At 44.6% G+C, this 21,634-nt stretch overlaps 1 protein-coding gene across 2 annotated transcripts in view; it reads left to right on the plus strand.

Moving 5' to 3' along the window:
• Positions 1-21,634, plus strand: part of LOC124612906 (inositol 1,4,5-triphosphate receptor associated 2-like) — a 191,308-nt gene that overhangs the window by 143,260 nt on the left and 26,414 nt on the right. For both annotated transcript variants that reach the window (XM_047141380.1, XM_047141381.1), the window contains exons 8-10: positions 1,074-1,210; positions 6,828-6,944; positions 18,682-18,780. In XM_047141380.1, the coding sequence (XP_046997336.1) occupies positions 1,074-1,210; positions 6,828-6,944; positions 18,682-18,780 (353 nt within the window). The remainder of the gene's footprint in view (positions 1-1,073; positions 1,211-6,827; positions 6,945-18,681; positions 18,781-21,634) is intronic.

Below are 21,634 nucleotides of genomic sequence, written 5' to 3' on the forward strand. Positions count from 1 at the left end.
ATAATGGAAAAAATAGTGGAAGGAACGTGACGAGGTTCTACAAGTGCCCCCAGAGTCGGATTAAGGTCCAGGCAACACGAGGGGCCGCTTGGGGCGCAGATCGGAGAGAACGTCAGAGGCGTCCCCACTGCATAATATGTACACAGCGTCTACAGACAATTGATCGCCACTAGATTTAGATTTATTTTTAAAGGTTGTACCATGACACCACGGAACGACAACTAATGTGTTATGGTGTGAAAAATATGGTGGGGGGGGGGGCGATAAATTATATGTCGCTTATGAGGAAAAATGTTCTCGAACCGGTTCTGACTCTCCATAGACTGCAATCGAGCTAAATGCGCCAGGCACATTCTAGCTGAGCAAGGGGTCGCGCAAAACCCCACAGAGGTAATTGGTGAAAAAGGCGCAGTAACTAGCCCTGTTGTTAAAATATCGATATTCTTTCGGAAATATATGTTTATATATATCAGAAGGATATAGCGATATCGAAACGGCAATATCGAGAGCAAACTTTTTAATTTCATATGATATTTTTTCGCAATTTTTAGTAAATGTTTGAAACTGTTCTTTTGAAATTGTAGCAGAACATAATTTTACTTTTACTGCGTGAAGGAGTCTTACTACGTTTTGATGTTTCATCATGTCCAGTCTTTCGAATGCGCAGAAGCACATTAAACAGTGTACAAGTGAGGGTGTGCTCGCGGTCCTGATGCCAAGTTTCACCGAGTCTAAGACGAGTAATATATAGCTGAGCGCGGTAGATGTAGTGCCTTGTCTTTCAGACTGCCGCATCTACTTTACATTTAAACAGCATTCAAAGGAAAATAACCAGCCAATCCACAAGGTGTCAAAAGGGTTTTCACGTGCTCTTTCGCTCTTAAACAGCAGCCGCCACTGATTTGCAGAGTAATCATGTAGATGTAGAATCTCACTCTTGGACGAACAATATTATTGCGCACATGGGAAATATTGTCAATATTTAAAAAAATGTGGGACTAGAAATTTGATATTGTGCACACCAGGAGCTGTCTGTCAGAAGTCGCTACACAGCCACTGTGAAACAATTGCAGGACGGCGGCAGCGCCAGCCCCAGGCTGCTGTCTCGCTCCGGTTCTTTCCCGAGACGCACCTCGCTGACCCCGTCTGCGGCTCCGAGTAGTCCCTCCACCACCAGCTGGGGATCGTCCGAAAATCTCGACGCATTTGAGTAAGTAAAAGTTGTGCTTTACTTTACAACTGTAACTGTCCGTTACCATACAATTATCAATTTCTTCATGTTGTTGTTGTTGTGGTCTTCAGTCCTGAGACTGGTTTGATGCAGTTCTCCATGCTACTCTATCCTGTGCAAGCTTCTTCATCTCCCAGTACCTACTGCAACCTACATCCTTCTGAATCTGCTTAGTGTATTCATCTCTTGGTCTCCCCCTATGATTTTTACCCTCCACGCTGCCCTCCAATACTAAATAGGTGATACCTCGATGCCTCAGAACATGTCCTACCAACCGATCCCTTCTTCTGGTCAAGTTGTGCCACAAACTTCTCTTCTCCCCAATCCTATTCAATACTTCCTCATTAGTTATGTGATCTACCCATCTAATCTTCAGCATTCTTCTGTAGCACCACATTTCAAAAGCTTCTTCATATATTACTCATTACCTGTATGGAAATTTGCAGATGGAAATTAAATTACAGCGTTGATATACTCTTATTTAAGGCGTATATTACTAATTTACATTATCTGGTACACAACACGTGCATCTTCCAAGCAATCAGTGAACCTAGAATGAGTAACGGTAGCAACGCTGGCAGGTGCGTAGAACAGACAAGAGACCTAAATCTGAAAGGGGAAATGGGGAAATAATTAAATTTCATTAACAGGTCCAGAGAAGTGAATCACGAGAGAAGCAAGGTGCATAATAGTTTTCATGATTCCAAACGCTAGACTTTTTCGCATTGCTTAAATGTTGGTCCACTGACTGAAGCTCTTCAAGCCACGCCATTGTGTCTGACAAAGAGGAGTACATCACTTCTGTTACACCAACCCCTCTCTTACTGGCAAACTGTGTGCTGGTTGGCTGTCTTCAAGTAACTCTGCATATTCTCAAAAGAATCTGATTTTACCACCACTGTTACTTTGTCAGATATAGACGAAATTAACTGCTGTTGCATTCTCATTGGAACCGTGATGCACAATGCCTCTCTTGTAACATCTGTTACTCGAGTTGGTTGAGCGCCTACAAGATGACTTATCGCTGACGAAAAGAACGTATGACAGTGTATGTACACTCCTGGAAATGGAAAAAAGAACACATTGACACCGGTGTGTCAGACCCACCATACTTGCTCCGGACACTGCGAGAGGGCTGTACAAGCAATGATCACACGCACGGCACAGCGGACACACCAGGAACCGCGGTTTTGGCCGTCGAATGGCGCTAGCTGCGCAGCATTTGTGCACCGCCGCCGTCAGTGTCAGCCAGTTTGCCGTGGCATACGGAGCTTCATCGCAGTCTTTAACACTGGTAGCATGCCGCGACAGCGTTGACGTCAACCGTATGTGCAGTTGACGGACTTTGAGCGAGGGCGTATAGTGGGCATGCGGGAGGCCGGGTGGACGTACCGCCGAATTGCTCAACACGTGGGGCGTGAGGTCTCCACAGTACATCGATGTTGTCGCCAGTGGTCGGCGGAAGGTGCACGTGCCCATCGACCTGGGACCGGACCGCAGTGACGCACGGATGAACGCCAAGACCGTAGGATCCTACCCAGTGCCGTAGGGGACCGCACCGCCACTTCCCAGCAAATTAGGGACACTGTTGCTCCTGGGGTATCGGCGAGGACCATTCTCAACCGTCTCCATGAAGCTGGGCTACGGTCCCGCACACCGTTAGGCCGTCTTCCGCTCGCGCCCCAACATCGTGCAGCCCGCCTCCAGTGGTGTCGCGACAGGCGTGAATGGAGGGACGAATGGAGACGTGTCGTCTTCAGCGATGAGAGTCGCTTCTGCCTTGGTGCCAATGATGGTCGTATGCGTGTTTGGCGCCGTGCAGGTGAGCGCCACAATCAGGACTGCATACGACCGAGGCACACAGGGCCAACACCCGGCATCATGGTGTGGGGAGCGATCTCCTACACTGGCCGTACACCACTGGTGAGCGCCACAATCAGGACTGCATACGACCGAGGCACACAGGGCCAACACCCGGCATCATGGTGTGGGGAGCGATCTCCTACACTGGCCGTACACCACTGGTGATCGTCGAGGGGACACTGAATAGTGCACGGTACATCCAAACCGTCATCGAACCCATCGTTCTACCATTCCTAGACCGGCAAGGGAACTTGCTGTTCCAACAGGACAATGCACGTCCGCATGTATCCCGTGCCACCCAACGTGCTCTAGAAGGTGTAAGTCAACTACCCTGGCCAGCAAGATCTCCGGATCTGTCCCCCACTGAGCATGTTTGGGACTGGATGAAGCGTCGCCTCACGCGGTCAGCACGTCCAGCACGAACGCTGGTCCAACTGAGGCGCCAGGTGGAAATGGCATGGCAAGCCGTTCCACAGGACTACATCCAGCATCTCTACGATCGTCTCCATGGGAGAATAGCAGCCTGCATTGCTGCGAAAGGTGGATATACACTGTACTAGTGCCGACATTGTGCATGCTCTGTTGCCTGTGTCTATGTGCCTGTCGTTCTGTCAGTGTGATCATGTGATGTATCTGACCCCAGGAATGTGTCAATAAAGTTTCCCCTTCCTGGGACAATGAATTCACAGTGTTCTTATTTCAATTTCCAGGAGTGTATATCCTTTAATCGTCTCTTTCCTCCATTAACTGTGCCTGGTGAGAGTATCATTCTGGCGAATAGCACTCGAGGCTGATCAAAATGAAAGTTTTGCAACCCATCTCTTTCTTGGATTAATTAAATTTCTTATATGATTTCTTCAAAGAATCTGCCATTCACGCAGCTACTTTTATGTGTTTCTGCCACCCTAATTCTCTCTAGCTGCGTACCACTAGGTATTTCATTGTTGTCTCTGTTTGCAAGAATTGATCGACAATGGAACAATCAGACGATAATGAGTTTCCATGGCATCTTATAAGCAATATGTGGCTTTTGTTAAAGTTGAGCCAGTATTCCTTGCACCATATGTCCATCCTTTGCGATTCTTCCTGCATTTAATTACTATTTACTGCCATTATGACTTCCCTACATACAACAACGTTATTTGTGAACGGCCTTAATTCACACAGCAACAAACTAATGTATCACGTGATCGTAAGTGCAGTTTATCCTAAATAGCTGTTACGCATCATAAACTGTGACAGCTGCACAATAGAATTTCAGTGCCACATGTGATAGAGGTCTTCCAATAATTGTTCAGATTGGCTGTTAATGATATCATAATAAAGCCTCAGGATGTCAACAGTAGCGAATGCTGTCATAGAGCAAGTGAGGCTAACCGTTAGATTAAATTCATCCAGTGTGTGTCCATGAAGTGGATGTACTATGCATGAACGCTGGAATGTACTGGGAAAACGCATCGTAAATCATACACAATTACAGTGTAAAAGAAGTAAAAGAGATGGATGCAACAGTTCTCAAGTAGCTCTATGTTGGAGGTTAAATAACTTGGATGAAGACAAGTAGGCTACTAGAGAGATCTCAACTTTCAAAAGTGGCAAATTGAGTACTCAAAACTTTCAGTTATGAGGCGGTGAAAATCTCTCAGCCCAAAGTTAATGTCATTTGTATCTTTACCAATAGGAGGGAATAAGGCCCTTTATTTTTTAAGAGAGGTCAATTAACACAAGCCAGCAGTTTTCTGCTGTACTAGCAGGTCAGAGTCAGGCTGTCCATTGCTTCCTTCTCAGTGCTGCTGTGTGTATGCCACCGTCCAGAGCGTCATCCAGAATTAGAAATCTCTTCCTCCGCAATCTCCTGTCTCTTTCCACATACGCTTCCAAGACATTTATTGTAAAATACGGGCAAATGAAAGCGAGATAGATACAGGAAAAGTAACTAATTCTTAATTATTTCAAAACTAATCACCGTAACATAACGACATTTCTCCGTTTGTGAGGCAAGGCGATCAATGCCTTCATTGAAAAAATATTTGCAGTTGCCTGCGGAGCCATGTTTTATCCGGACGTCGAAATCTTCGACTGAAGGAAATCGACAGCCTCCACCGTCTGTGTTCAAGACTCCAAAAATATAGGGCCACAAGTTGCCGAGATTGCTTCGACTAAGCTGCAGAACAAAATTGTTAGGCTTACCTGGTCACTTGTTGACAGACTGCCTGTTGGCCTCTGTATCGGGTTCTTCGGCGACGTTCGTCTGAGGATTTTTCTAAAGTTCCAGTAAGAGTGGCTGGCATTGTCAAAGTTTCACCCTCCATTGCTGGTGGTGGTCTGGAGCCGAACTCGCGACCGCAGACTATGTACCTGGCGCGCCAACGTCCAAGGACTTCTTCGCGGTCATTTCCGGTGCGGTTATCCTCTTGATACCTGCAGACTACTACGAACCGACAAAGAAGACCAAAAAGTGTCTCAGATAGGCAAAGGAGAAAAGGGACTCACTTCCAATGTCGGCAATATACCACATACCATGCATTTGCTGAAAAGTTTTGTGTTGGAATGACTGGACGGTCAGTCAGCTCCAGGATATCAGAACATAAGCGGCATGGCAGTTTGGGAAAGGTGGAGAAATCGGCCGTGGTAGAGCAAGCGCTGTGTGAGACTGGCCACGTAGTAAAATTCGCCGACACGGAAACTCTGGCTGTAGAGAAGAGCTACCGCAATCGCTTGTTCGGAGAAGCTATAGAAATACACAATCACGAGAATAGCTCCAACAAGAAAGAAGAAAGCCTCAAGATAAACGGATCCTGGCTTCGCGTGCTGCAGCGAACGACCGTTGTAGGTAGCGACAGGACAACCACAACGACCGCGGAGATGTCCTTGGACGTTGGCGCGCCAGGTACCTATAGTCTGCGGCCGCGAACTCGGCTCCAGACCACCACCAGCAGTGGGCAGTGAAGCTTTGACAATGCCGACCACTCATGCTGGCGAAACGTCAGAAAAATCATCAGACGGACATCGGCCGAAGAACCCGAGACGGAAGCAGTTTGTATGCTGCAAAAGTTTCGCTGGGAATCAATAGACGTTCCCCGTAAAGTCCCGATCGCTCCCCATGCGATCTGCACACTTTGAAACCCTGAAGAAAGACATTGGTTGCTGTCGATTTGTTTCGGACCAGGTTATGCAAGCCTGTGTACAATCATGGTTCCATAGGCAACCTCAAGTTTTTTTCCACTGTGTCATCGATCGTCTTGTCTCACTATGGGATTAATAGTTTGGCGATTACTTTTGAAATAGTAAACAGTTTACTTACTTTTTTCCATTTGTCTCGTTTTCATTTGAGTGCCCCTTCTACTTCTTACTTTATACACTATGATCTATTCATTCTCAGTTTCCTGTTCTTACACAAGTGCTCTGTCGTCCCATTCTTTTCTGTACCTCATCTTTTTTCACTCTGTACATCCAACTTATATTTTGATCCTCCACCACTTCCACATCTCAAAAGCCTCCAGAAGTGGTTCACTTTTCTTCACCACTATCTAAAGTTCAGCGCAGTGCAGGGAGACATTCCATGTAAAATGCTTTATCAGATAACCAATGCAGGAGGAAACATACATCACAAAACACTGTTTGCATTTTAGCAAGGATTATGCACCATTAGAGCAACTTTGAATATGCTTAAGTCATGTAATTTAATTTTCACCCACTAAATCAGCTTAATTATTGCACTTCTTTTTTTAAGGAATACAACCAATACCTTTATGGACAACATACAAGAAATTAGTGAATCAAGACGAGAAAGTTGCAGCAGTAGACTCGAGCTGGAGAATGTGGAGCCAGAAGGAAATAATAATTATGGGTATGTCCTATCATAGTTAAAATTTTTGCCTATTATATACGTGAACTGAAAAAAATTGTATGTGTTGAACGAATGATTTTAAAGTGTTGCACAAAAATATCTGTGGCAAATGACTTGGAGTTATTCCGACAGGAATTATTGTCTTAGAATAAACATTTTTGAATCTGACTTGAAATCCCATAAATATTTTCCGTGAAACCTTACAGGAAAATGTGTTTCCACAGAAGTATGCAGAGTAATGAATATTCTAAATTTAAGGATGGATGTGTTGTTACATCCCTTCAATTTTGTTTTAACGTAAGTAAGCAAAAAAATGTTGGTGTCTACAGGACGTGATGACTTTCTTGGTTTTTCTGTACAGCTATGCTGTTGGAGTAGTGACGGTTGCATACTGAGAAGAACACAGCTATTTCTGCGTCAAATTTAATAAGATTTGACATGTCACCGACCTGAGATTGTCGTACAGCTCGTTTTTAAGTATGAAGGAATTCCTGCCGGCTGCATAACAGCGTTGTGAAAATTAAGATAGATTTCTGGCTGTGAGATCGTTTCAGTTTCTATCAACTCACTTGACATGGATGATTATAGAATTTGCAAAACGTGCTACTATGTACATGATATACTTCTTGATTTGTAGGAAGACTTTGCATGCTGCTGTTCTGTGTTGAAGAAGCAAAATACTTTTCCGTCTCGTCATCAACGAAGGTAAACAAACTGCTTGATTCGTTCATCAGATGGGAAAAAAAGGGGGAATTAAGATAATGATTTCTAACAACCTGAGCTGTCGAGTATGCTGCACGATCGTAAACCCAACACATGACACCTCAGTTCGTGAACGATGCTGATAACTGACAGAATGCTTGACGTCTGTGCATTAACGACGCTGTTATCTGTTAGCACACCTGGCGTCTGTGCAGGAACCATGCTGGTATCCGGCACATGGTGCATGAACGACACTGATATCCGGCTGAATACCAGACACCTCAGGGCTTGAATGATACTGATATCTGACAGAAAACTTCACATCTGTACATGAACGATGCTGACACTCAGCAGAATACCCAGCACTTGCTGCGTGAATGGGGTCGGTACGCAGCGGAACATCCAACTTCTCAGTGCACAAATAGTGCCGATATCTGGCAGAATACCTTGACACCTCATATGTGAACGAACCTGATATTCGGTAGAATACCCGACATCTGTGCGTGAGCGAACCTGACATTCAGCAGGATGCCCGACACTTCAGTGCTTGAACAATGCTGATATTCTGCAGAATACCTCAAATCTTGGTGCATAAACGATGGTGATATCTGGCAGAATATCGAATGCCAGCCGTTGTGAACGAGCAGTTCTAGGCGCTTTAGTCCGGAACCGCGCTGCTGCTACGGTCGCAGGTTCGAATCCTGCCTCAGGCATGGATGTGTGTGATGTCATTAGGTTAGTTAGGTTTAAGGGGGTAGGACGTCAAATGGGCCGACTTGGAGCAGGAAAGGCACCACAGGAAATTTTATTCTCTACTGTCTATACTTTTACAAATAAATTCATAAAACTTTTTCAGAATGACCAGGAAGGATTTATGATTCACACTTATAGCAGTGGAAGTGCAAAAACATAACAAAATAATTTTTTTTATATATGAAATTTCTACAATTTTTCACTTACTGTTGGCAGCATTTGTTGCTATAGGTACATTTTTGTTCACAAGTAAGAGAGATTCTTTGATGAATTTTGCACAGCATACAAACCATACTTACAGGTGTATGAAACTCTAGAATTTTCCAAATCTATTAAAAACTGTGGTAAAAATTGAGATAATTAACTACGAAGTTTGATTTTTTCTAAACATAAAGTTTAAGACGTAACAGCTTATTCATTTTTTCATAAATTAAATAGATTCTACAGTCTCAGACACCTGTAAGTATAATTTGTTTGCTGTGCAAAATTCATCGAACAGTCTCTCTTACTTATGAAGAAAAGTGTACCTATAGCAACAAATGCAGCCAATAGTAAGTGAAAAAGTGATGAAATTTGCCATGTAAAAAAAATTATTTTGTTACGTTTTTCAATTTCCGCTGCTACGAGTGCGAATCCTGAATCCTTCCTGGTCATGCTGACAAAGTTTTATGAATTTACTTGTAAAAGTATAGACATTTGAAATTAAAATGTCCTCTGGTGCCTCTCCCGCTCCAAGTCAGCCCGTTTGACATCCTATCCCCCTTAAGTGGTTCTAAGTCTAGGGGACTGATGACCTCAGATGTACGTCCCATAGTACTCAGAGCCATTTGAACCATTTGAAGAATATCCAATGCTCCTGTATAAACAGTGCTGATACCTGGTAGAATACCTGACGTTACAAGATGTCAACAATGGTTTCTCTTTACGAGACTATGATTGGATCAAAATTTTTTCTCGTTACACAATATGCAAACCTCCTTAATATTTTTCCAGTTCATTGATAAGAGATGTTTCCGGCATAAAATTCTATGTAATAATGGATAATCGTGGTGCCCTGAAAAAAGGCTACTGAGGACTGCTATTAAGCCCCAGTCCATGGTCTTGTTTGATCAGTGGCATGTTGGCGCTCTGTAGCCCGTCCAGTTCCCGTCGTTTATTTTGGTTCTCAATGATCCTGCGTACTTTTATAAGATAGGTCCCTGTTAATCGCCGTAAGTTTGAATTTTTGGCGAAAGGGAAGCGACGGCAAGGGATAGTAACAACCACCTTGCGTGTAGCTGGGGGCCTCGTGCAGAGACGCAGTTGCGGTAGACAGATGGAGAGAAAGCTGCCTGTCGTCTGGGTCCCGAGGTCACACTTTGATAACTGCAGCGACTGGCAGACATGACTGAATGAAGACCAGTCTTGCTTACAAATTTTCCGCGGAACTTACAGCGTGCAGTCTTGTCCGCTGGTGGCCCCCTTGTTCTGAATCTAGTAGAAGGCTTCAACTGCAAAAAACCTGTGACGTGGTAGGTTGCGACTTCGTATTTTTTCACCATAATGTATCAGAGCTGCTCTCATCAGGGACTGCTCATGTAGCAGACTATGTGCGTGGGATGCACACAAGACGTTTTACGTGATTAGAGGATTCACCATACAGTTCAGATAATGAGAGCTGCTGAGGACCCCAGAGTTTTACTGTGAGATCCAAAGACGTGCCCCTTCCCATCCCCTCATGGATGAGATTATCAAAAGTGATGACTTACTGAACAATTCACAACAAAGTGGAAGGATCTGAAGCGCTTCTGAAATGCCAGTGGACTCACAATGTGACAGTTATTGAACTATATGAAACAAAATCGACATTACTTCTGAACGGTTTGCGTTAGGACGTTCAATCTGCATGGTTGGCTGCGGGGCATGATGGGAATTAGTAAGCGCATGCGCACGCGACTTATTGTTGTCGGCCACTTTCATTTGGATGGATTCGTCAATAAGAAAAGTTGGCGATTTGGGTTCTGAGAATCTGCATTTCGTGATCAGGAAGTCTCTTAACCCTCAACGAGTGAGTGTGTGGTGTCAATTGTCCAGTCACGGAATAATCAGTGCGGCATTACTTGGTGGTAAAGTTACTACAGAATAGTACGTGAAGGTTTTGGAAGATGATGTCATCCCTAGTGATAGTTCTGCAAGGCTCGCAGGAGAGCTGTGAAGTTTGGAAGGTGGGAGACGAGGTACTGGTGGAATTAAAGCTGTGAGGACGGGGCGTGAGTCGTGCTTGGGTAGCTCAGTCGGTAGAGCACTTGCCCGCGAAAGGCAAAGGTCCCCAGTTCGAGTCTCGGTCCGGCACACAGTTTTAATCTGCCAGGAAGTTTGATGTCATGCCTATTATCCAAAGTGACCCTGATTTCGATAAGATGTGGTTCATGCAAGACTGAGATCGGCCCATCGAGGCACGAGAGTGTTTTATGGCATGGAGGAGTATTTGGGGACCGCATTCTGGCTCTGTGGTATCCAGAGGCTACTGGCATGGTCCTCGATTGGCCGCCGCAGTTTCTGGATCTGAACACATGCGTCTCCAGTTTTTGGGATATATTAAAGACAAGCAATAACCCAAAAACCATTGCTGAGCTGAAAACAGCCATTCAGGAGGTGGTCGACATCATCGATGTTCCGACACTTCAGCGAGTCATGCAGAACTTCGCTATACGTCTGCACAATATCGTCACCAATGATGGCAGGCATATCGATCGAACATGTCATAACCCAAATCGTAATATCTGTAGTGAATAAAATGTGTGCACTCCGTCGTTTGTAACTAATTTACGTTTTTTCCATATAGTTCAATAATTGTCACCTTTTACATGATGATAAATCAGAGGTAACGTTCCGCGTTGTGGCCGTGGACGGAGCAGTCGATCCCGACCGACCTTCGTGTCATCCTGTGCCAGTGACGTCATCGGAGGCAGTATGGAGGGGCACGTGGTCAGCACTCCGCTCTCCCGCCTGTTGTCGCGTTTCTTGACGTCGGAGCCGGTACTGCTCGGTCAAATAGCCCCTCAGTCGGCCTCACGAGGCTGAGTGCACCAACTTCCTGTCCTCCCACCAAGGTAAAAGGTCACAAGCAGCACTGGTAATCGAACCCGATTCCCCTGCATGGCAGTCAGTCGCGCTGATCATTCAGCTGTGGAGACAGAATGTGGAGTAAAACCCAAAATGGAGAGCAGTGCAAATCTAAGTGCACATCCAAAGGGTATGCTAACGAGAAATGTAGATAGTGTATTTCTCGCTGTAGATATAGAGATAGAAATTGAAGGTGCACTTGAGATTGTTATCAGAAGCAGAAAATACAACGTGCCTCCAGCACTCAGAATTCACACTCTTTCGTGGTGACAGTCAAGTAAAGCCGTGGGCGAATGCGTGTATCAATGCAGGTCTCAGATAATAAAGACGCTATGGTGTACACTGGGGTCTGTTTGAGGGAACTGTCTGTTTTCCTCCTTTTTAGATTCGGCAACTTGTAGAAGTGAAAGGGAAGACAGAAACTTCACTTACAAATGACTCCTGCTCTAGACGGAAACTTGTCTGAGAAATCGCCCTTTAACAGTGAAATGTGAGTCGGCTCAGAGCACATGTGAAGGATATAAATCCGTTAGAAAAATGACCTCAGTGCCAGCCTGTGTTAGTACTAGTAGTAGTTGTGGTGTCACCGCCAGACACCACACTTGCTAGGTGGTAGCCTTTTAAATCGGCCGCGGTCCATTAGTATACGCCGGACCCGCGTGTCGCCACTGTCAGTAATTGCAGACCGAGCGCCACCACACGGCAGGTCTAGAGAGACGTACTGGTACTCGCCCCAGTTGTACAGCCGACGTTGCTAGGAAAGGTTCACTGAGAATTACGCTCTCAATTGCCGAGAAGATAGTTAGCATAGCCTTCAGCTAAGTCAATTGCTACGACCTAGCAAGGCGCCATTTATCCTTTGCTGTGTATCTAATGAAGCATGTACAGTAACAAGACCAATGTCCACCAATTGTGGATTAAAGTTAAGTATTCCAGCAGATACGCACTTTTCTTTATAGCATTAATTACGTATCCTGTTTCAGACCTCACACCAACCTGCGTGAGTTTAAGCGCGTGCCTTTCGGTTACCCGTCACTGTGGATTGGCTGTCTTGCCAGTCCACAACAGTAGTAGTAGTAGCTTTATTCATCCTTTGATCTCTTTTTACAAGGATATGGGACATGTGAAAGTATTTACAAGTTTAGACCAATTTAAAATAAGCTAATTCATGTACACTTACACTTACAGACTTCTAGTTAGACAATCATTATATTCACTCCAGGTATACTATACTTTTTTTTTACAAATAACTTAACACACAGTCTTTCATAACACTTCACTCGCCACACACACACACACACACACACACACACACACACACACACACACACACACACACACACTGGTGATCTCTGGGCCATTTTCTGTACCACAACTTCCCATTTGCTATCCTTAAAAACTGAATCAGCATCTCTGTATAATGAGTGAGATGTTGAGCTCAGAAAGAGGAAGAGGCGTTAGTATTGTGCTTTACATAGCCTGGAGGTACGTTTTTCTAGAGGAGGAAAAAAGAAGGGAAAAACATAGTGTGGAGGTGTTATGTGGAATGCTGGATGTTTTATAATCACTATTATTTATTTGTATAACTTTTTTTAACCAGATCCCTACTGTTTTGTCTAAATAATTCTTCAATGTATAGAATGTAGTGCATAACAGGTACTTTTTAGCTGCCTTTTTAAATAAGTGTATTGTATTTTTTATAAATTCTTTAATCTCTTTTGTTGATTTATTGTACTGTTTTATTCCTCGGTAGAAAATGCTGTTTTGAGTTTTATGTTTATTTTTTCTGGGTAAATGTAAGTTGAGTCTAGCTCTTGTTCCATGGTAATGCACAGAGCTGTTTGTGCAGTAATTACCAGTTTTTTTTATGCGTACAACTGACTGGTAAATTTATTCACATGGTGCAGTTAAAATCCCCAGTGTTTTGGACAGATCTTTACAATGAGCTCGACTACTATTTTTGGTTATTATTCTGATGGCTCTTTTCTGGAGTTTGAAAACTATGTTCATATTTTGTGCTTTTTTTCCCCAAAAATGACACATACCACACGACCTATGTCTGTCTCGTCACAACTGTCCAAGCAGTTGCTACGAAGTTGCTCACGGCACGTAATGTGCGACTGTGCGACATTTAATGGCAACCCTATAAATCTATAGGTGCAGAGAGTCTCCTTGACCATATTCCATTACTCCAACCAGTTTTGTTACTGATTTTAAAGCGCATAATACACAATGGTCAGCAAAAAATGAGGAAGAAACGAACTTCCAATGACGTGTCACTGCCAATATAGCTCGCTGAAACTACTACAACAGTATATTAACAGATCGTAACTGAAATAAATATGCAGTGAGATAAACAGAAATGATCCTTTCATTCAAAGATAATAATCACACTGAAATCGGGGCTGTTTATGATGATTCCCTGAACATTACAAAGGGCAGGACACGGTTCATAATAGGGCGTGTCTCAACGACAGATAGCAACGCATGCCGTGAAATGGGCACACTCGAGGCTGATAAGAAGTTGTTGTGGTAGGGCTTCCCATTCCTCCGCTGCTGGTTGGTCGTTGATGGATCTGGACGTGCTGCAACACGTTTCCCTACCGCATCCCACACGTGCACGTCGGGGAACGGCCGGACCATTCCATGTGCCGAATATCCTCTCGTTCCAAGAGCTCTCTTGCCTGCGCTGTTGGATGCGGTCGACGATTTTCGTCGATGAAAGTGAAGTCTGGGTCGAATGCATTCCCGAAAAGACGCACATGGAGAAAGACTACAGCGTCATGTACTGTGTTCAAAGATTTGAAGATCAGTGCGCCTAAACACAATTATACCTCCCATCGTAAAGCCTGTATCACCAAAACCACCATGTTCGACAGTGTTGCTGGATGCATTATGTGTTTCTACCTCTTGCCATACGAGGATACATCCAAAATCACTGTAAAGACTGAATTAGCTCTCGTTGAAAAAGAACGCGATCTCAGTGCTCTTTGGTCCAGTCCTGATGCTCTTGCCAACATCACAAATCTTTGAACACCTTACATTCATCTGCCAGCGTCACTGTAACACTACACTCCTTCCTCACGTGCGTCTTCAGGGGTGCATTCGGCCCTAAGTTCATTTTTGTGGATGACAGTACACGACAACATCGAACAGTGAAGGTGGAAAGCTCTTGAAATGAGAGGATATTAGACGAATGGACTGCCACGCTGTTCTCCCGACTGAAATTCCATCGAACTCGATTGGTAATCGTTGGGGAGCCGTAATGCAGAACATACACCATCCACCATCCAACGGTTGTCAACTGCGCTGGTGGAGGAATGAACCGCCCCATCACAATACCTCCTTACCAGACATGCGGCTGGTGTGTTAGCACGTTGCAGGGCATGTACTGTCGTCCGTAGTGATTAACACCATATTAAGAAATATGTCCTGTCGTTTCCAACGGCCTGGAGGATCATTATAAATCGCGGAGACCTCAGTGTAACTGTTGTCTTTGAATAAAAGTGTCATTCCTTTTCGTCTCATTGCGTATTTCTTTCACTTACCTTCTCTACTATGCTGTAACAGCTGTTTTTATGCATTTGGAGAGCTGACAGTGACACGTCGTGCAAAAGTTACCTTCGTCCTTAAATGTCGGAGTAAATGTTCTAGAACTGGAGTCAAGAACACCTGCCAGCATGAGGAACTTAGAACTAGATATCCTCTGAGTAGTGAAGCAACTTAAATCACTTATTAAAAAGATGTCTTCTGGTCCAGATTGTATCCAATTACGTTCCTTACGGCGTGTGGTGATGCAATAGCTTCATAGTTTACAATCACATAGAACCGATCGATCGCCGAAAGATCCGTACCAAACACTGGAATGTTGCAGAGATCACACCAATATTCAAGGAAGGTAGTAGGAGTAATCCATTAAATTACAGGCTCACATCATTAACGTCTATACGCAGCAGGATTTTGGAGCATATATCATGTTCGACCATTATGAATTACCTCGAAGAGAACGGTCTATTGATACATAGTCAATGCGGATTTACGAAACATCGTCCTTGTGAGGCACAAGTAGCATTTTACTGACACTAAATTTTGAGTGCTGTCGACAACGGATCTGAAATTTATTCCGTGTTTTAGATTTCCATAAGGCTTATGCACCGATTGGATTAGTGATATGCTGTCAGATGCAACAATTCGTAGTAATTGACGGAAAGTCATTGGGTAAGAAGGAAGTGATATCTGGCGTTCCAGAAGGCAGTGTAATAGGCACTCTACTGTTCCGTATCTCTACGAACGATTTAGGAGCCACTCTAGCAGTCGTGTTAGGATGTTTTCAGATGATGCTGTCGTTTATGGTGTAGTAAAGTCACCAGAAGATCAGGACAAATTGAAAAACAATTTGGAAAAGATATCTGTATGATTCGAAAATTGTGAATTGGCGGTAAATAATGAAAAGTGTGAGGTCAGACACATGAGTGCTGAAAGGAATACGTTAAACTTCGGTCACACGATAAATCGATCAAATCTAAAGGCCATAAATTCAACTAAATACCTAGGAATTACAATTAAATCGTAAATTGGAAAGAACACACAGGAAATGTGAGAAAGTTCAGTACATCGAGAAAGTTGAGAGAAGGGCAGTGTCACGGACATGATACTGGTTTTGAGGTGGAAGTCATTAAAACAAAGGCCTTTCTCGTTGCGGCGGGACCTCGTCATGAAATTTCAATAACCAACTTCCTCTTCCGAATGCGAAAATATTTTATAGAGAGAAACGATCATCACAGTAAAAATCAGAGCGCCCACGAAGAAGATGTAGGTGTTCTTTTTCTCCGCGCCCTGTTCGAGAGTGGAATAACACAGAATTAATGTGAAGGTGGTTCGATGAACCCTCTGCCAGGCACCTAAGTGCGATTTGTAAAAGTCTTGGACACCAGTGTAATATATGCGCATCTTCGTCATTGGATCCATATGGGTCAGTTGTGGAGAGCTCTACTTATCGGAAGAGCTGCGTGTTCTAAATACAGATGCTAATAACCACTTCAGTGAACGACGTGGTGATTCCCCACCATTGACCATCCTGCTCTCCTGCCCGACCCTGCTGACACTGATTCTGCTGAATGAGAAGCGAATCACTACTTGTCTTTAAACCTAACACTTTCCCAGCTGCGTTGCAACTCAGATAAGGTAACCCCCAGAAGGGATCCGCCATAGTGGGTGCTTAGTAGAAAAAAACGAATGCTGCATCGACAACCATTTGTTTCTGAATGTCAGGACACTGTCAAGGATTCAGTGTATCGGCAGGCGAGCGGAAAAGATGTACCACAACATTGCTTACTCTTTAATTGAGTACTTATTTATCTATCTAACGCAAACGGTGGTGTTGGGATTCCATCGAAGCACATCTTACCAGGACTTGATGATGACAGTGTTACAGCAGTTATCTTATCCGTCGAGGTAACAGTTATAGACCAAACCACATTTTGAAATGCCGTCTCTTCTAATTTTACCTGAACATCGCAATTTTGTTGTAGCTCACACTGATGATCTAAAGAAGGCGTACCATCCATTACTCAATGATATACCCTGGACGCAGTCTCACGAGTCACTTACGAAGCGAATTTGCTACTTGTGATGCACGTTGTTACCTAAATTTGATGAAATATCGGGAAGTTTGAGGCTGCGCCGACCAGCTTGGGGCCATCGACAACGACTCGCCGAGTGCGAACAGAAAGAGAAACAACAAGGAAACGAACAAGTGCACACGACACTACAGATAAACAAAGAGAGAAGAAACGTAGTGAAAGCGGAGATCAAGAGACCGAAGCGAGTCCTTTGTCGCTGCACGACGGAGATCACAGGGCAGCTGCGAGCTCCAATTGGACAACAGAACTGTGTGTTGGATAGCAGAATGGTGTGTGGCGCCGCGGCGCGGTGGTGTTACCAGCGCTCGCATCTGTAAACCCCTCTGCCAAGCAACTGGGATCCAGTTCCGTGCTCTGCGGCGGACATTAAAATTGCTCAGGCCAGGATACCCAAAGGAAGACCCGTATACAATGCTGACTGCAGTGCAGCACAGGAGACGTAATATTGCCACTGTGTCCCTCATACCTCACTGTCCAAAGAGGCAGGGGGAAAGGAACGTCATTCTGCTGAGTCAGACGCCATGTGCGAACTTGGGAAAATAAGGCCACAGGCGTAGCCTTTACAGAGAATACGTAGCACAGTTTACTGTAGCTGTACATGCAGCCACCTTGCCGTACAGCAAGAAGACTACTAGCCAGTGGCATGGACAAGAGCTAAGGTTAAGAAACAACACGCTCAGATGGCGCTGACGCCAATGGTCCAGTCGCAATGTTCCTCCCTTTGCCCACTAATGTGGAAAACAGTAATGCTATCATGTCTCTGGGTGTGGCAGTCTCCTGTGATGTACATGTGCTTGCTGAGACAAGTGGATGCACTATTTCACAGTGTACACATTTCTGAATGCCACATGTTAACAGTACATAGCTTATGGTTTGAACAATGTTGATGAGAAGATTGTGCTCTGTGTTATAGCATTTTTTATTTTGACAAACCCTCTACATAGGTTGTTGTGTAGAATATTTTGTTGTGTTTATGCATTTTGTACATGTAGATGATAGTGACCTTATAATGCTACAGACTATGTCATTGCAGGTACAGATTAGTTTTAGAATGCAATTAGAGATGTTTTGGCCATATTCATCTCGAAATAAGTTATTGGGTATAGTGATGACCTGAATGTTGAGCACATTGATCATACATACATCTGTACCATTCCATACCACACTGTACTGACCATGGCAACTCATGGAGAGAGGGTGACTGGCCCAGTTGATAGTGGTACAGCACCAACAGCAGCTATGTGTGCCTTCTCACGTCCCTACTACTAATGAACTATTTTTCAGCAGCAACAGGGGGTGAGGTGGTACCCTTTTTGTCAGCAGCAGATTTCATCCTCTCACTATTCTCATGTCATCAACCTCACTATCATGACACTACACCATACACATTTGGTATGTAGGATGCTTAATCCACTGAGTTAACGATCAGAACAAGTTCCCCACAGGGAAAGCAAGCATCATATCCTTATCCTTTTTCTCATCTCAAAATTAAGAAGTGATGTGCATCTCCATTTTATTTTATTTTTTTGTTTCAGTCTGAAGCATCCTTGCTGTGATGATGCTGACGGGACCACTACACCTGATGCAGAACCAATTAAGAATGTGTCTGTTCTCAAGCAGATGTATTTAAACTAGTAAGTACACATTATCTTATTAATGCAATACTTCCATTAAACTAAAACACTGAATAAATTGTATACAGTTAAACACTTACTACTCTGAATAAAACAGTGTATCCTGAGATGGTCAGCCAAAAAAAAGATTAGAGGTAGTTACGAAGGTATGATTTTGGCAGAAGGTGTCAGTTCAAAAAATGACAAGCAGTAGAATCTCGTCTTCATAAGTTTAAACAACACAAGTATTTTTAGCATCCACCAACTAAGTGTCCCATTCTAGACAAGATTAGCAAAATAAAAATTCCTGTATCATTTACTTTTCTAAGATTAATGATGCATAACACATTTATATTTTAGTCTCATTATCAACGAAACTGTCATTTTCATGTATTAATTCTCGTTACTTTGTTAAGTGATTTACTGTCCAACATGTATGACTTGAATCTGACAATTGAGCTAGAAAAATGCAGCTGATAACTTTACATTCCTCAATTTCTTCCACCAAAGAAACAGAATATTATGCCATATTTTACTAATAACATGTTTTATCTCCAGAATGAGACTTTCACTCTGCAGCGGAGTGTGCGCTGATATGAAACTTCCTGGCAGATTAAAACTGTGTGCCCGACCGAGACTCGAACTCGGGACCTTTGCCTTTCGCGGGCAAGTGCTCTAACTGAGCTACCGAAGCACGACTCACGCCCGGTACTCACAGCTTTACTTCTGCCAGTACCTCGTCTCCTACCTTCCAAACTTTACAGAAGCTCTCCTGCGAACCTTGCAGAACTAGCACTCCTGAAAGAAAGGATATTGCGGAGACATGGCTTAGACACAGCCTGGGGGATGTTTCCAGAATGAGATTTTCACTCTGCAGCGGAGTGTGCGCTGATATGAAACTTCCTGGCAGATTAAAACTGTGTGCCCGACCGAGACTCGAACTCGGGACCTTTGCCTTTCGCGGGCAAGTGCTCTAACTGAGCTACCGAAGCACGACTCACGCCCGGTACTCACAGCTTTACTTCTGCCAGTACCTCGTCTCCTACCTTCCAAACTTTACAGAAGCTCTCCTGCGAACCTTGCAGAACTAGCACTCCTGAAAGAAAGGATATTGCGGAGACATGGCTTAGCCACAGCCTGGGGGATGTTTCCAGAATGAGATTTTCACTCTGCAGCGGAGTGTGCGCTGATATGAAACTTCCTGGCAGATTAAAACTGTGTGCCCGACCGAGACTCGAACTCGGGACCTTTGCCTTTCGCGGGCAAGTGCTCTAACTGAGCTACCGAAGCACGACTCACGCCCGGTACTCACAGCTTTACTTGTGCCAGTACCTCGTCTCCTACCTTCCAAACTTTACAGAAGCTCTCCTGCGAACCTTGCAGAACTAGCACTCCTGAAAGAAAGGATATTGCGGAGACATGGCTTAGCCACAGCCTGGGGGATGTTTCCAGAATGAGATTTTCACTCTGCAGCGGAGTGTGCGCTGATATGAAACTTCCTGGCAGATTAAAACTGTGTGCCCGACCGAGACTCGAACTCGGGACCTTTGCCTTTCGCGGGCAAGTGCTCTAACTGAGCTACCGAAGCACGACTCACGCCCGGTACTCACAGCTTTACTTCTGCCAGTACCTCGTCTCCTACCTTCCAAACTTTACAGAAGCTCTCCTGCGAACCTTGCAGAACTAGCTCTCCTGAAAGAAAGGATATTGCGGAGACATGGCTTAGCCACAGCCTGGGGGATGTTTCCAGAATGAGATTTTCACTCTGCAGCGGAGTGTGCGCTGATATGAAACATCCTGGCAGATTAAAACTGTATGCCCGACCGAGACTCGAACTCGGGACCTTTGCCTTTCGCGGGCAAGTGCTCTAACTGAGCTACCGAAGCACGACTCACGCCCGGTACTCACAGCTTTACTTGTGCCAGTACCTCGTCTCCTACCTTCCAAACTTTACAGAAGCTCTCCTGCGAACCTTGCAGAACTAGCACTCCTGAAAGAAAGGATATTGCGGAGACATGGCTTAGCCACAGCCTGGGGGATGTTTCCAGAATGAGATTTTCACTCTGCAGCGGAGTGTGCGCTGATATGAAACTTCCTGGCAGATTAAAACTGTGTGCCCGACCGAGACTCGAACTCGGGACCTTTGCCTTTCGCGGGCAAGTGCTCTAACTGAGCTACCGAAGCACGACTCACGCCCGGTACTCACAGCTTTACTTGTGCCAGTACCTCGTCTCCTACCTTCCAAACTTTACAGAAGCTCTCCTGCGAACCTTGCAGAACTAGCACTCCTGAAAGAAAGGATATTGCGGAGACATGGCTTAGACACAGCCTGGGGGATGTTTCCAGAATGAGATTTTCACTCTGCAGCGGAGTGTGCGCTGATATGAAACTTCCTGGCAGATTAAAACTGTGTGCCCGACCGAGACTCGAACTCGGGACCTTTGCCTTTCACGGGCAAGTGCTCTAACTGAGCTACCGAAGCACGACTCACGCCCGGTACTCACAGCTTTACTTGTGCCAGTACCTCGTCTCCTACCTTCCAAACTTTACAGAAGCTCTCCTGCGAACCTTGCAGAACTAGCACTCCTGAAAGAAAGGATATTGCGGAGACATGTCTTAGCCACAGCCTGGGGGATGTTTCCAGAATGAGATTTTCACTCTGCAGCGGAGTGTGCGCTGATATGAAACTTCCTGGCAGATTAAAACTGTGTGCCCGACCGAGACTCGAACTCGGGATCTTTGCCTTTCGCGGGCAAGTGCTCTAACTGAGCTACCGAAGCACGACTCACGCCCGGTACTCACAGCTTTACTTGTGCCAGTACCTCGTCTCCTACCTTCCAAACTTTACAGAAGCTCTCCTGCGAACCTTGCAGAA

This window comes from Schistocerca americana, chromosome 4, assembly GCF_021461395.2.
Source record: "Schistocerca americana isolate TAMUIC-IGC-003095 chromosome 4, iqSchAmer2.1, whole genome shotgun sequence".
Classification (NCBI taxonomy): Eukaryota; Metazoa; Arthropoda; class Insecta; order Orthoptera; family Acrididae; genus Schistocerca; species Schistocerca americana.